Genomic DNA, 13,466 nt, shown 5'->3' with positions numbered 1-13,466 from the left:
CAAGAGAGACATTGAGGTGCTGGAGCGTGTCCAGAGAAGGGCAACGAAGCTGGTGAAGGGTCTGGAGCAGAAGTCTTATGAGGAGCGGCTGAGGCAACTGGGGTTGTTTAGCCTGGAGAAAAGGAAGCTGAGGGGAGACCTTATCGCTCTCTACAACTACCTGAAAGGAGGTTGTAGAGAGGTGGGGTCGGTCTCTTCTCCCAGGTAACAAGTGATAGGACAAGAGGAAATGGCCTCAAGTTGCGCCAGGGGAGGTTTAGACTGGATATTAGGAAATTTTTCTTCACTGAAAGGGTTATCAAGCATTGGAACAGGCTGCCCAGGCAAGTGGTTGAGTCGCCATCCCTGGAAGTATTTAAAAGACGTTTGGATGAGGTGCTTAGGGACATGGTGTAGTGGTGGTCTTGGTAGTGTTAGGTTCATGGTTGGACTCGATGATCTTAAAGGTCTTTTCCAACCTATACAATTCTGTGATTCTGTGATTCTGTGATTCTGTCTTACCCAAGACAGACAAGTTTATGGGTGTCAAGGCCACCCCAAAGCACAGTAAGCAAGGACAATCAAGACATTCACTTTAAATTCAAATTCCTGACCCAAAGTAGGCTTAAACTTATGCCTACCCATTGGTGACTCGCTACTCCTTAGCATACTTTTACTGACCCAGGCGCTAAAGACTTCCTTTTAAACATCTGAACCTTTGGGACTTCAGAAGACTTTTCTCTGCAGTAATCATAACTGAGTTGAGGTAAATGTGAAAGAATCATTTATGCTAAGCCTGACTTGCATGGCAAAATGCACAGAAAGCTCTTCACCTGTTTAGCCAGCAAATCTCAATACTGGCTCGCAGCTGTCTGTGTTACCCTAGATTTTGGAGTGTTTGCCAATTACTGCTGGTAAGAAAGAAGAGAGATTCTGTTACAAAAGATTCTTTGTCTTGATTTGGTTTTTAGCTACATTTCCAGCTTACCAAAAAATGCCTAATGCCCAAAATGCCTAATGCCTTACCAAAAAATGCCTAAAAATTACCATCAGAGCTTAAAGAAGTAAGTTCAGTTATTTGTATTAGATCAACAAATCATGTTTTCAGAGCTCAGTTACTTTAGTGTGCTATGCTTGATACTCTGAGGTGCTTCACAGGTTATCCAGAACTACATTTTCACAAGTCAGGTGAGGGACACTTTGATTATGGGTCCAGGGGGGAGAAGGCTTCCTTCCTTTGCTGCTGGATAGAGCAAGATACTTGGTTTGATTATGCTACTGAAGTGTCTCTGTTTGAGAAAGAGAAAGGCTATGGTTTTGGAAGCTCAAGCAGTTTACCACCCAGTAGTCATAAGTCAATGTGAAAAAGTCATGTTCGTATACCAGTATCTGAGACTGCAAATTGGCTGATCTGGGAGACATCAAGAAAAACAACTTTATTCATTGCAACTGTAACAAAACACTGTTGATTTGAAGTCCCCTGATCAGTATTAAGCAAATGAAGTCCTCTGGCCTCTTATACTTACAGTTGCCATGCGAAATACTGATCGGCTCAGAATCTTCTGGGAAACCAGCCCCAGCAAACTGTAGCAGTGTGAAATATAGCAGCAAGGCTTCTGACCTCATAGTAGTTCAGCTAGGAGGCTTCACTTCTTCACTTCACCCTGTTGAAGACAAACAAGGGCTTAAGTGCCTTCTGTTGATTCAGTTTTAATCACTGCATACAGAAAGCTAAAGAGAGTCAATGGAAAGTAGAGGGAGCTCTCCTCGTCCACAAGCCTCTCACCGTACCTGAGGAGGTATGTGATGTTTCTAAGCAGAAAATGCCCTACCAGGCCAGTTTCCCTTTAGCCCATGCCCCAGCAGTGCCACACCTTGCTTGAGGATAGACTTAAGTATCTGTGAGTTACAAAGAATTTTCTGCCTCAGCTGCTTATATGCAATGAAGAAACTTCATCTCCTGCACTGATCAACAGCTGACAAGAGTTTTTCAGGAAATATTTTGTTTTCCCCTTCTTTGGTTTACACAATTAGATGATGACACAATGACACACACCATAAATAAAAAACCACACTGCATTATTCTGGTTAAAAGAGATTAAGGGTTATACTACGGGACTGATTCATACCCTGCAGAGTTGTGAATCAAGTAAGAAACACTGAGAGAGCTTGATGGAGCATGCAGAACATGTCATTGGGCTTTACCATAAAAATATGTACCCATAAATTTAGGTGCCATAAAACCAATACTCCAACTTGTGATAAAATAAGGGAGAACAGAACTGTCTAAAACCAGCATTTTTTCCCTGTGTTCCACTGACGCATTCACTCATTCACATTTCATGGACAAAAATATCCCTAAATCTTGAAGATAAAAAGAACCACAGGGGCCTTTGGATACAGTGAAAGAAAACAGCACATAATACAGTAAATAGCTCATAATTCCCAGGCAAATTTCACACAGACGTTGATCTGCAGGGGAAATCAGTGTAAAAGTGGGGTTTTCTTTTCATCCCTTCCAGAGTTTCAAACCTTTGATGCTGCCTGCCAAAGATTCCTTTTGAAAAAAGCTATTTTACAGTAGTCTGTCAGTCATTCAAGATTCACGGGCAGAAAGTCATACTTCATAACCTACATAGTCTTTGAAACTTAATTTAGCAAACAAAGTGCTAACTTGCCCTTCTGCAACACCATTTAATATTAGATACCTATGTCTCCTTTCTGGATGCAAAAAAAAGCATTAACAGGTCTTGAGTGTTGCGTTTTTGTTTGTAATTTCACAGACACAGCTGATTCTTCATCTTTTACCCAATTGAGAAATGTCACAATAATTAATTTGCCTTATCAGATATTTGCTTTCAAATAAAATTTCAGCTCCTATAACTGGATTGGAATAGGGACTCTGTTGCAGGATAATACAGTCCATAAGGACTAATTATTTATTATACTCTGTGTTTGCCTATTATTATTCAAACACACAAATTGGAAACTTGGCTGATTCTCTATTTCTATTAACAAAATAACTGACAGACCAAGTTAGACTGAGACAAGAAAAAATAAAATTTAATGTAAGGCAATGACTGACACCTTAACTGAACAAAGTGTCAGACGGATGGCAAAGGATAAAAATAGGAAGAATAAATGCAATACGATGCAGACACTGTCTATTATACCTTATGTGAGAATGCATACGAGAAGATAGTACATACAAGCCCCAAGAGAAGCATTTCCATCTAGCACTGGTTAGGCTGATAGCTGTGTATGATTACTGACACAGCTATGTCTGCCTGCAGACACTTTCTTTACCTGTTTCCTCCATTTGTCTCTTTAATCACCTCTTACATTTTCTCTTGACTGTTAGCTCTCTGGGGCAGGAACTGTTTCTTTCTATTTGTTTCCATGCCCAGCGAAACATCATTTGGGGCCCTTAGGAATGCCCAAAGTAGAAATAAGCAGCAGAAGTAAATATAATACTTTGAAACACAGCTTCCCCCAAAAGGTTTGAATTAAAAGTAAGATATACACATTAAAGGGGTTAATTCCTTTCTCTCTACACAATTTTTCGAAATGCAGTTTTGCTGCTTTAAAAATTTTGCCTCTGTAAGTACAATGCAAAATGACAAAACAAAGTGTGTTATCTTAATACACAAATAGAATGAAATTATTTCCTTCTTGAAATTGTTACAGGCCAATGCAGAAGTCTTTTCTGAAATGCACATGAGGAGCAACAGTTTAATGGGAAGAAACTTATCAAGCAATACAATTCTTCCACTTAAACCTTATTCATCCAAAGTATCAGTCTGCAGGCTGACAATTCAAACCACTTGGCTCACAGTGAGACTCTGGAGCATAAGAATAGCTGCTTTCTGTTACTCCCTATCAGCACATCATCCACTATCTAACAATGTGTGTACGCTATGAGGAAAGCATTACGGTACTGCAGACATCACTGCCACTCCACTTTAGAGCTTGAAAAACTTTTCCCATGGGCAATTCTGCACCATCATTCCCTACTTCTCATTCAGACATGTGTACCGCTCCACGTAAATATATACGGGAGACAGCTTCCAGGAAAATGAACAATGCCCAGCACGCTTACTTTGTCATTTTATGCACAAGTTATTGGGCTGGATCTTTTTTCTTTTACCTGAAAAGAATTAACTGACAAATGAACTGACATACTGCCTTCTAACAAAGACTAGATTAGTAGGTTTTTAAGTATATGAAATTCTCTGTCATTCTTAAGGGTAGCTTTTGGGGAAGAAAAGAGAAAGAGAGAAAAAAACCATAATTCTCTGTTGCTCTAGTGCTAACATAGTTGTTCAAATACATATAAAGTAAATGCAAAATGTCTACTTTGATCTGTCAAGGATTCAAGTGGACTACACATCTGTATCAATGCCTGTGCCAATAAAATAACATCAAGTAGGTTTCAAGTTGCATCCAAAGGCAGCTTTTTACTAGGAGGTAATTATTGAAACGTAACGTTACTTTTGCTCTTCTTACAATGGGGGAAGAGAGCTGTACTGTTTCAGTGGAATTTCAGAAAAGTGCTGATTCGAGAAGGTCACACTTATTTTTAGTACAAATTTCCTTTTCAGCAAATACTCAGCTTTGGTTGGGCTCCTGGGAGTGATGCAAATGTTCTCACTTGCAACTGTGCTGAAACCACTTTCTAATCAAAAGTGCTTGTGAACGCAGTGTCTGATGAAGCATGAGCAGCTAGACAGTGATGCTGAGCAAGTACAGGCACTGTCTCCAAATAAAAGTTTTGCAAACATCAATGGAGAGATTTTCAGTCAATGTAGACCACTGCAGTTCAATCTGGCCTGCATTGAGCCATGCTGGTTGAGACAGAACTGGCTCTGAGAACTCCAGTTCTCCCTGTTCAAAACATGATTACTGCTCTTGTTGAAGGAAGCTAGGGTGACAAGAGGATTGAGTTTTGGTGGTGTTCTTTTCTTAGCAGACATGCTAATAAAATACATGCAAATGTTTAAGAGCATGTTTTAGAATCTATGTCTAATGCAATGACTTGTAGCCATTGAGTTGGTGGAGTAGATCAGATTTCTTCCGACCTTCAAAAAACCCCAACTAATCTGCTTCTTGCATGCTAAGACCAGTGCAAATATAACTTTATGCATGATACTTTGGTGCCCTGATTCTTCTTTCTCAAGTTGATGGTTTCAAATACCTATGTAAGATGACTTGTTCTGGTTACTTCTGTGTTCCCTCCTTTTTGTCATATTGTAAGTATAAATAAACCATATGATCTCTTAATGTATATAGAAATCAAAGTTTTGCCTTCCTAGGTGGAATAAGTTTTTCTGTTTGTACACTGCAGCCAAAGGTGAACCATTCCGAAGTAGGACGTTTGGGCAGTAGTGCAATATAGTTGCTATTACTATTGTATTTACTCACTCAAAGCCTATGTATACATATAAATATACATATTCATATTTATATACATATACATATACCCCCCCCCAGATCCTTGACATAGAGGCATTTAATTTTGTAAAAATCATGTGGCTGGCATGAAGGAGTTTCTGAAGCTAAGAAAGTAACAACCTTTCCAAATCAAGGAGAAAAGTCTGATTTTTCGGTGCACTCCACTATGGCTATCTGTGGCTATCTGAGCCAACAAGAAGCCACCATGATGAGCTCTGCTTTCTGCTGTCTGATATTTTTAGCATTTAGTGAACAACAGTCTGGGTGGAAATGCATATAGAATAGCTGCTTGGCTAAGGAAATTAGAATATAGAATGCATATAGAAAATTAGAATATAGGAAATTAGAATATAGAATGCATATAGAATAGCTGCTTGGCTATTACATGGCTGCTGCCATAATACCCTAGTAACCAGGTTATTGTATCTACAGCTTGTAAGTTCCAGAAAGGTTATACAAATCCCATGAAAAATCCTAATCGGAAGAGCTAAATTCCTGGTAAACTCCATAAAACTGTAAGGCCAGATTTGATCTTGAGAACAAATTCAACAGCAACAGCAATGACTGTGTAGACACATCTATATATAACTATTGAAAGGGATGTTCTTCTATGTTAGAAAACCTCCGATCTTGTTGCTTTGGCCTCGCTGTATGTTCAGCTAACCCCAGCGTAACTCCAAGTAAAATCAAAGTATGTAACCATGTCAGAATTTTCCCATGGCACAGTAAGCCTGCTCAGTAACGGACAGATCTTTTTATTTATTACAAACCTTCTTTATACCATGATGGGTTGTGTTCATACACAACAGCTGCACTTCAATCCCCGAATTATTAAACTTAATGTGAGAATTACCAGCCAAATTCAATGGTCTGTGTTATGCATGAAGCAAGCCCAGAAAACCTAATGGCCATAGAAAACCGTGACTGTCTTAAATAAATTCTTTTGCTTCTACAAACATGTAGAAATAACTTATTCTTCAGAAAGACAGTAAGTCTAGTAAGAAGGAACAGCATTTAACCAAACAGTGAGGAAACTAAAAAGTGAAGCCGGATGAATTTGAACTACTGCATAAGGAAAAACGCATGACCAGAAAAAGTAGCAGCCTCTGTGAACTGACCCTGGAAATACTCAGCAAATAGCCCTTCTCCTCACAATCAGCATTTCTTACCCTGGGAAAAACAAAAGGACCATAAAAAAGCAGGGAAGAAATTGATTTGAGTTGCATAACAGAGGTAAGAAAAAGAATTGAGATTCTCCTGCTGTAAGAGCTTTAAAGGCATGCAAGTCAATCAGAAACCCAAGTCCTACTTCAGTGCCTCATCGAAAGAGACTTACAGAGCAAGATCTATCTGCCCATACATAAAAAAGCACGTATTGATCTACACCGCACATGCTTTGCCACGCTGAAGGCAGAGCGCAGAAACCAGTCGGCTGACCTGTCTGCTGTTCCCTGCTATGGTACAGATTTGCCATGCGAGGCTGGCAAGCATCCTTCATCTGCTTAGGCTAAGCCTTTGGAAATCTCTGAGTGGAAGACACCGTTACTGCTATTTACCCCTTTAAATTCACAGTTCCTAGAAAGTGAAAGACAAGAGTTCTGTGCAAGTCAGAGAAAGGAATTAGGGATAATGCAACAGCAACAACAAAAAGAGAGGAATACAACCTGCAGGCTGCAGCTTCCAGAAAACGAGGGAAGTTAGGCCGGCAGAGCGGAGCTGTTCAGGAGAGCATCCTTTGTCTACGCCTGTTGGGGTGGTGGGCGAGCTGCTGCTCAGCCACCTCATGCGGCTGCACCTGGCAGCTGAAGGGATCATGCAAAATGCCCAGGCTGAGCGGTGCCAAGGGGATCAGACAGATGTGAGTGAACAGAAGCTCAGTGGGTGCTTGGGGAGCTCAAGAGAGAGGAGACACAAGTGCCTATCAGCAAGACACAGCATGGAGCGCCAGACATTACAACTGAATTGGCACGTGGCAGGACAGTGCCCGGGATAGACAGCTCTTTCGCTCGTGTTGTCCTTTCTCTAACGCTTGCTGCTCAGTCACCTGAACGGTGGTGCAGGTGGCCACAGAGACTTAATGCCAGCTCTGTGCCCATCATCACTACCAACCTCTAACATCTTTTTGTGACCGATGGTGCAGCCATCATTCATCTTTCCTCTCCTGCCCTGCTCCTGTTGTCTCTACAGCTGGCCATTCATTTCATGTGGCCAAAAAAGCACTCTAGCACTCCAGGTAGCTGGCCCTTATGCCAGAGAGGCTGGTGCATGAATGCGTTGGGGTAATCACCTGGACTCCTTCAAACCACGTGGTAACGAGGGGTTGCTCCTACATGCTATGCTGCGGGGGGGAGGCAGTGCCCGAGGGAAGCCCCCCACCTCTCCGGCATCCCTCTTGACCCTAAATTACGTGTATGAAGCACACTCCCTCTCATCTTTTGTGTGTATCAAAAAGTTCTCCCTGACTGTAAGAGGAATGCATGGGTGCCCTCTGCTATACACGCTTTACTACCATTTTAATTGGATTCAGTACTGCTTACTCATTGCCCAGCTGCTGTGGGCTGCACGCCAGACGTGACGATTAGGCCCAAGGGAAAGACACCAATGAGAGTGATTTTGCCTCATATAGTAAGCAACAGCATCTACCTTCATTAAAAAGAATAATACAAACTTCATTACTGGTTTGATGAAACATAGATACACGGACCATGCAGATCTTCCTCTAAGACTTGCAAAAATGCATGTCTAAAATAAAATTTCAGCCAAAATACAAAGTACTTTTCAAGCAAGTTGCAAGGGTCCTTGCTTATTTTGTTCAGGTTCATGCAAACGTGAGTCCTTACCAGCTTTCCTCTCTCCTCATTTGCAACTTTACAAGGCCATACATCACGCACAATAATGTCAGCTATGATATGTAACATCACTACCTCCTGCTTCAGTAAGTGATAAGCTGAAAAGATCTGGACAAGCCCCAGGCAGCACTGATGAGCCTCGGCCTGCCGAACGGTAGTAGCAGGTGTCAAGTCAGTAGGCAAAACTCAGCATGCTTAATGCTGGCAACCTGTCTTGTCAAGATCAACATTACTGCTCGATCCAGCGCAGCGCAAAAAGAAAATGTAAAGAACAAACGGAGGCCTAAATAGGAGAAACCTTCTGCTGACCCGAGTGAGACACCCCCGATGACTGCAGCGTTAATAGGATGCTGCTGTTCAGAGAGGGAACAGTCAGATGGAAGATGAACATCTCCCAGATGGAATTAGAAGCATCTCAGGCCTATCGATTTTGGTTGTAACCTTTACTGTAAACAGTCCACGGGGGCCTCATCAGCCACCTGTTCAGTGATATTTGCATTGAAATATAGAGCCAACGCAAATGAGAAAATGGCCACAGTTCCTTGCTAAAGCATCTGCTCTGTTCCATCCCTCTGTCTATGCATCACCAGCAGCAGCAAAGGTACAGGTTTTAGACGAAGGGGCAACGCAGTGGCACTAGCTCTCTCTCACAGCACCAGAAACAATGAATGCTCCATTTGTCGTGATGTTGGTGGTGGCGGTAGTGGTACTATATCATGCAATATTTCACTTTCTAATAATTGCTCAGTTTTATACTGAAATCAGGCTTGCCAAAACTGGGAGGAAAGCCATCTGTGCCTGGAGGATGACTGCCAGAAACATTTGCAATTTTATTTTGGGGTTATAAACCTGCAGAATGGAACAAAGGCAATGCCTAAATAACCCCTTTCACTCACCACCCCCAACCACACAGAGCAACAGCCCTAACTCTGGAACAGCTTGGTCGGTCATTACAAAGATGTCTTTATTATTTTTAAAAGCCTCACTCATTTAAGAGATAAAAATAGCTCTATTGATTATTTGTGGGACTTCAGCAAACCTCTGTCAAGATTTTGAATTGATTTAAGAGCTAAATGTAGCGATCACTGCCTTTTGACAGGAGAGAACGCCATCTCTAATATATACTTTGCTGTTTCATCTCAGCATGCCTAATAGAAAACAGATACACTACCAGCAACACCATTACTCTCCCCAACCCTCACTTTGCCCGGGAAATATCAGGGCCAGTCAACTGACCTTCCATTCTCTCATCTGATGGATGGAATAAAAATTATGTAGCTGCAGGTGACCCAAAGCTGTAACGGGAAAGAAATGTGGCCTCCCTTTATTTTCCTCTCCTTTTAGATAACAAAGGTGAAACACGAAGCCTGATACGTTTTCACAACAATATTGACAACTGTCACTGATTAAAAGTTTGTCACAGCCCTGCAGACATTGTCTCAGATGCCACATGCCTGCTGTAAACATAACATTAGGATCAGGCAGTAATCCTAAAACAATCCCTACAGCTCTGCCAACTCTTCAGGTCAGACTCCCTCAGATACTTAGCATTTGCTTCCTTTCACTGCTGGTACATACTTAAATGGATTGCAGCCCTCCTTCACCCTTTAACCAGGAAGAAAAACTTAATTTCCAGTCCTCTTACATCTGCACAGCAGATCAGATCAATATACAAGACATAGGTTAACTTTGAAGAAAAAGTTAGGATCCCATAGAGCATATCACTGTGTTTAAAGCTCAATGTAATCACAAACAATTCTCCTTTGCTTTTTGTTAATGCAAGAAACGTTCATTAATTTAATGCATGAACCCCGGCTGTATTCTTCAGGAAACTTGTCCCATTTATTTGAAATGAAAGTGTCCATTTTTTAAGGTGATAAAACAGTAGAGAAATGCAAAGCCTCATATTTAAGTCAGCTGTTAAGTAATCAGAGCACACTGCTTAGCTTTTGTGCAATTTGGCCAGTTCTGGCCCTAAATCCATTTATGGAAAAATTGACTCATTAACCTGGCTTCATCTACCTTGAGTGAAACAGCGAGTTTTGTCAGTGTATTTTTTCAAAAGGCACCAATCAACTTCGGCATGAAGTGGTTTGATACAATGCCAAACTACGCCCCTACCCTCAAAATGTGAATGAAATCTACTGTAACACTGCGAATGCTAAGAACAGACATTACCATTTACATATTAAATACTCCAGCTGTGGACACCATACTACCTGAAAGGGCTTTACCCTGAGAGCCACCTCTGGAGGGCCCACCGCTTGTTCCACACTGCCATAGTCCAGTCATGGCAGCAGGAAAAATCAGGCCAAACCTCAGCATCGTATTCTGGGGAAGGTGGCTCCTCAGCACAAGGACATGCAGACACATTGTGGACAGGCAAGCTGACTGCTACAGGCAGAAAAAAAAGTAAGGCTTTTCCCACTGGAAATCAGGCAAACTCATCAGGGTAAGTTATGTTTGTCCCTGACAGATAAAAAATGCAGGTAAGCAAAGAGTTCTCAATATGTGTTTATAATTTTAGCCCCTAATTTGTTTATGAAATCAGGTTTCTCAGGTTTCTCTGCACCTTGCAGAAGAGCATGAAATAGATTACTGCAAAAATGAAAACTGTCCACAAAACAAATGTAATCCCTGAGGGAAATGTTAAAAATGCCTGTGGACAAGCAGGAGCAGGTAGGGGAAAAAACCAGAAGACTCCGAGTGCTAAGAAAACAATCAAATTAACTGGGAACATTGTCTCTCAGCACTACCTCTGACATCTCTCTCCCTCAGACATCCATCCATTCACATGCGCCTATACACTCATAGACATTCACCCAAATTTAGGAGTCTCAGACATCACAGGAAAGGTTTTTTATTAAAACTTCAGAGAAATTTCATAGATCTCTATCTTTCATGATTACTCTTTGTTGCCCAATGATTTTTGCTGATATTTTTGGAAACCTTAAAGGAGTAGAATAAATCTGACTCTGAGACAGAAAATCTATGTAGTTTGCTTTTCCTCTGAGATGAGCATGATGCTTGCAATAATCCGGTTCCTGCAGTTTGCTAGTAATTGCTAGCTGCAAGTGGCAGACTCTGAGCTTTGCTCTGCCTAGATTCATGCCCAACAGATTCCCAAATTTTACATCATTCAAACAGCTTTATGGACAAGTTAATACAAGAAAGTACCCTATCCTCAGGAATGCCTTTTGAGTAAAGGAATCACCTCAATATGCCAACAGGACACATTTTTCACTCTTCTCTTCATTCCACCACTTCACGGTTATGAAGAAAACAAAAGGCAAAGCAAGAAGCCAACAGATACATAAGAAAAATCCTATTTCCAGGATACTGCTGAGACAAATGATATTGTCAGTTAATGTGGACATAAGGTTAATTACTGTAATTCAATTTATTTTAAGAGAAAATGCTATATGCAGATATCATCAGTTAACCTCTGAATATAAAAATCACAATTCCTGTAATTAATAGAATAGTGCAAGATCACTCTAATTACTGGGGGTCTGTTATTGAGAGGAAACATGAACTATCTGATGTGATTTCAAGGGCAAACTTAAAATTGAGGTGGTGTGGGGCAGAAAAAGCAAAGAAAAAAAAATACAGTTAGACAGAGATGAGCCCCTGCCCACACAAATACACTACTCTCTTCTCCTGACACACATTCACCCACATACTGAATACAAGCAGCCTTACACATCTGTTCACACCTGCTTCTTAGCACAGCATGAGGGAATTAGAGCAGCATAGAAAAGGAAGTCAAAGCAGCATTGACAAATGCCTGTAGTACAAGTTACAAAAGCAATAGCTCTGTTATTATGTGCTTTACTTCTTTGGAAAAGCTGTGGAGAAAAAGGTTCAGTGTAGCAAGAGAGAACAAGCCCACTGAGTATGACTGCCTGAATGGGGCATGATGGATGAGCTTCCTTGCGGATAGGAAAAGCCTCTAATCCGTTCTCCGGCTCATTGGTAGAGCAAGGCAAAGTCGTTCTCTTCTTCTGCAGGAAATATCCTCTGTCTTTTCGATACCACGTGCAGGGTTTTTGCAAAGGACAATCCAGACTGTCACCCAGATGAGACAGCAGCCTGTTTCCAGGTCTTGTGCTAGGGCAGGCTCAGCTATGCAGCCCAAAAGCCTGCAGCAAGACAAAGACATTTCTATATTGCTCACGCTTCCTACGGCTATTTTAGGAATGATCGGCTGCATTCAGGTTCCAACTGCAAATAATGAGATACACGGAAAGAGAAGTCATTTTCACGGCACCAGCACACAGCTAATGACTGATGCTGAAAACATCATTACTAATATTCCAGCTAATTTTGTGGAGTTGAAAAAAACCACGCTGTGTGCAACAGACAGAACGCCGGCATCATCCCAGCAATGAAATAACATCCACCAGCAGCAGGATGGGAAGACTCTTGCTCTGGGGTTCAATGAAGAAAGTTTGGCTCTAACCAAAATACTAAGGCTTTCTCAGACAACCAAAGACCTATTCCCAAACCGCCTCCTCTTCTCCCCCACCCCCTGCAACTTAATTCCTTAAAGGTGGGGGATGCAGGAAAAGCAATGGTTCATTAGCTGAGTGCATCTATGTGAATTCAGCAAGATTGCTTGATGAGTAAGCACACACAGTTAGGGGTTTTTAACAAGTCTGCCAGGTGTTTTTGAACCCAAATGACCCTACCTTGCCTGACAGAACAGAAATTCCTGTGAAGGAACAGGGAAGAAGACAGCGTAGCTGGCAAACTGCTGCTGTTATTTCTTACTCTGCAGTTCTGCTTCTTGTGTGATTTATATCAAACGCTGCAGAGAGAGTTTCCTCTAACTTTGGGTTGCCCTCAATAATGTGGACATTCAGCTGATCAGCTGCCAGGAGCTGATCTACAGCCAAGACTCAAATTCCTGCCAGCAGATAGAAGAGAAAAAAAAGCACAAAAGACATTAGACCAGAAAATCAAATTACTTTTTAATGAGACTGAAGGCTGTATGCACGGACCATGCTGAACTCACTGGAAAAGCTTGAAGAGATCCAGGTTGGCATCAGGGTGTGACGTTCTCAACTGGACTCCAATCCGGCAACCCCATGTCAAGCCTTGCCTACATGTATGAATGATATCTCACAGATTGTGCTTCCTTGCACCACAGAGCAGTGACTCTCCAGCTTGCAGCACAGTCACACA

The 13,466-nt window shown here is 41.5% G+C and overlaps 1 protein-coding gene across 4 annotated transcripts in view; it reads right to left on the bottom strand.

Annotated features, from left to right (window-relative positions):
• SEMA6A (semaphorin 6A) overlaps positions 1–13,466 on the bottom strand; it is a 118,069-nt gene that overhangs the window by 65,174 nt on the left and 39,429 nt on the right. For all 4 annotated transcript variants that reach the window (XM_075526991.1, XM_075526988.1, XM_075526992.1 and 1 more), the window contains exon 2: positions 1,506–1,643. In XM_075526991.1, coding sequence (XP_075383106.1) covers positions 1,506–1,605 — 100 coding nt within the window. In that variant the 5' untranslated portion in view covers positions 1,606–1,643. The remainder of the gene's footprint in view (positions 1–1,505; positions 1,644–13,466) is intronic.

This window comes from Mycteria americana, chromosome Z, assembly GCF_035582795.1.
Source record: "Mycteria americana isolate JAX WOST 10 ecotype Jacksonville Zoo and Gardens chromosome Z, USCA_MyAme_1.0, whole genome shotgun sequence".
In the NCBI taxonomy this organism is placed as follows: domain Eukaryota; kingdom Metazoa; phylum Chordata; class Aves; order Ciconiiformes; family Ciconiidae; genus Mycteria; species Mycteria americana.
This window is presented reverse-complemented; position numbering and strand designations above follow the sequence as displayed.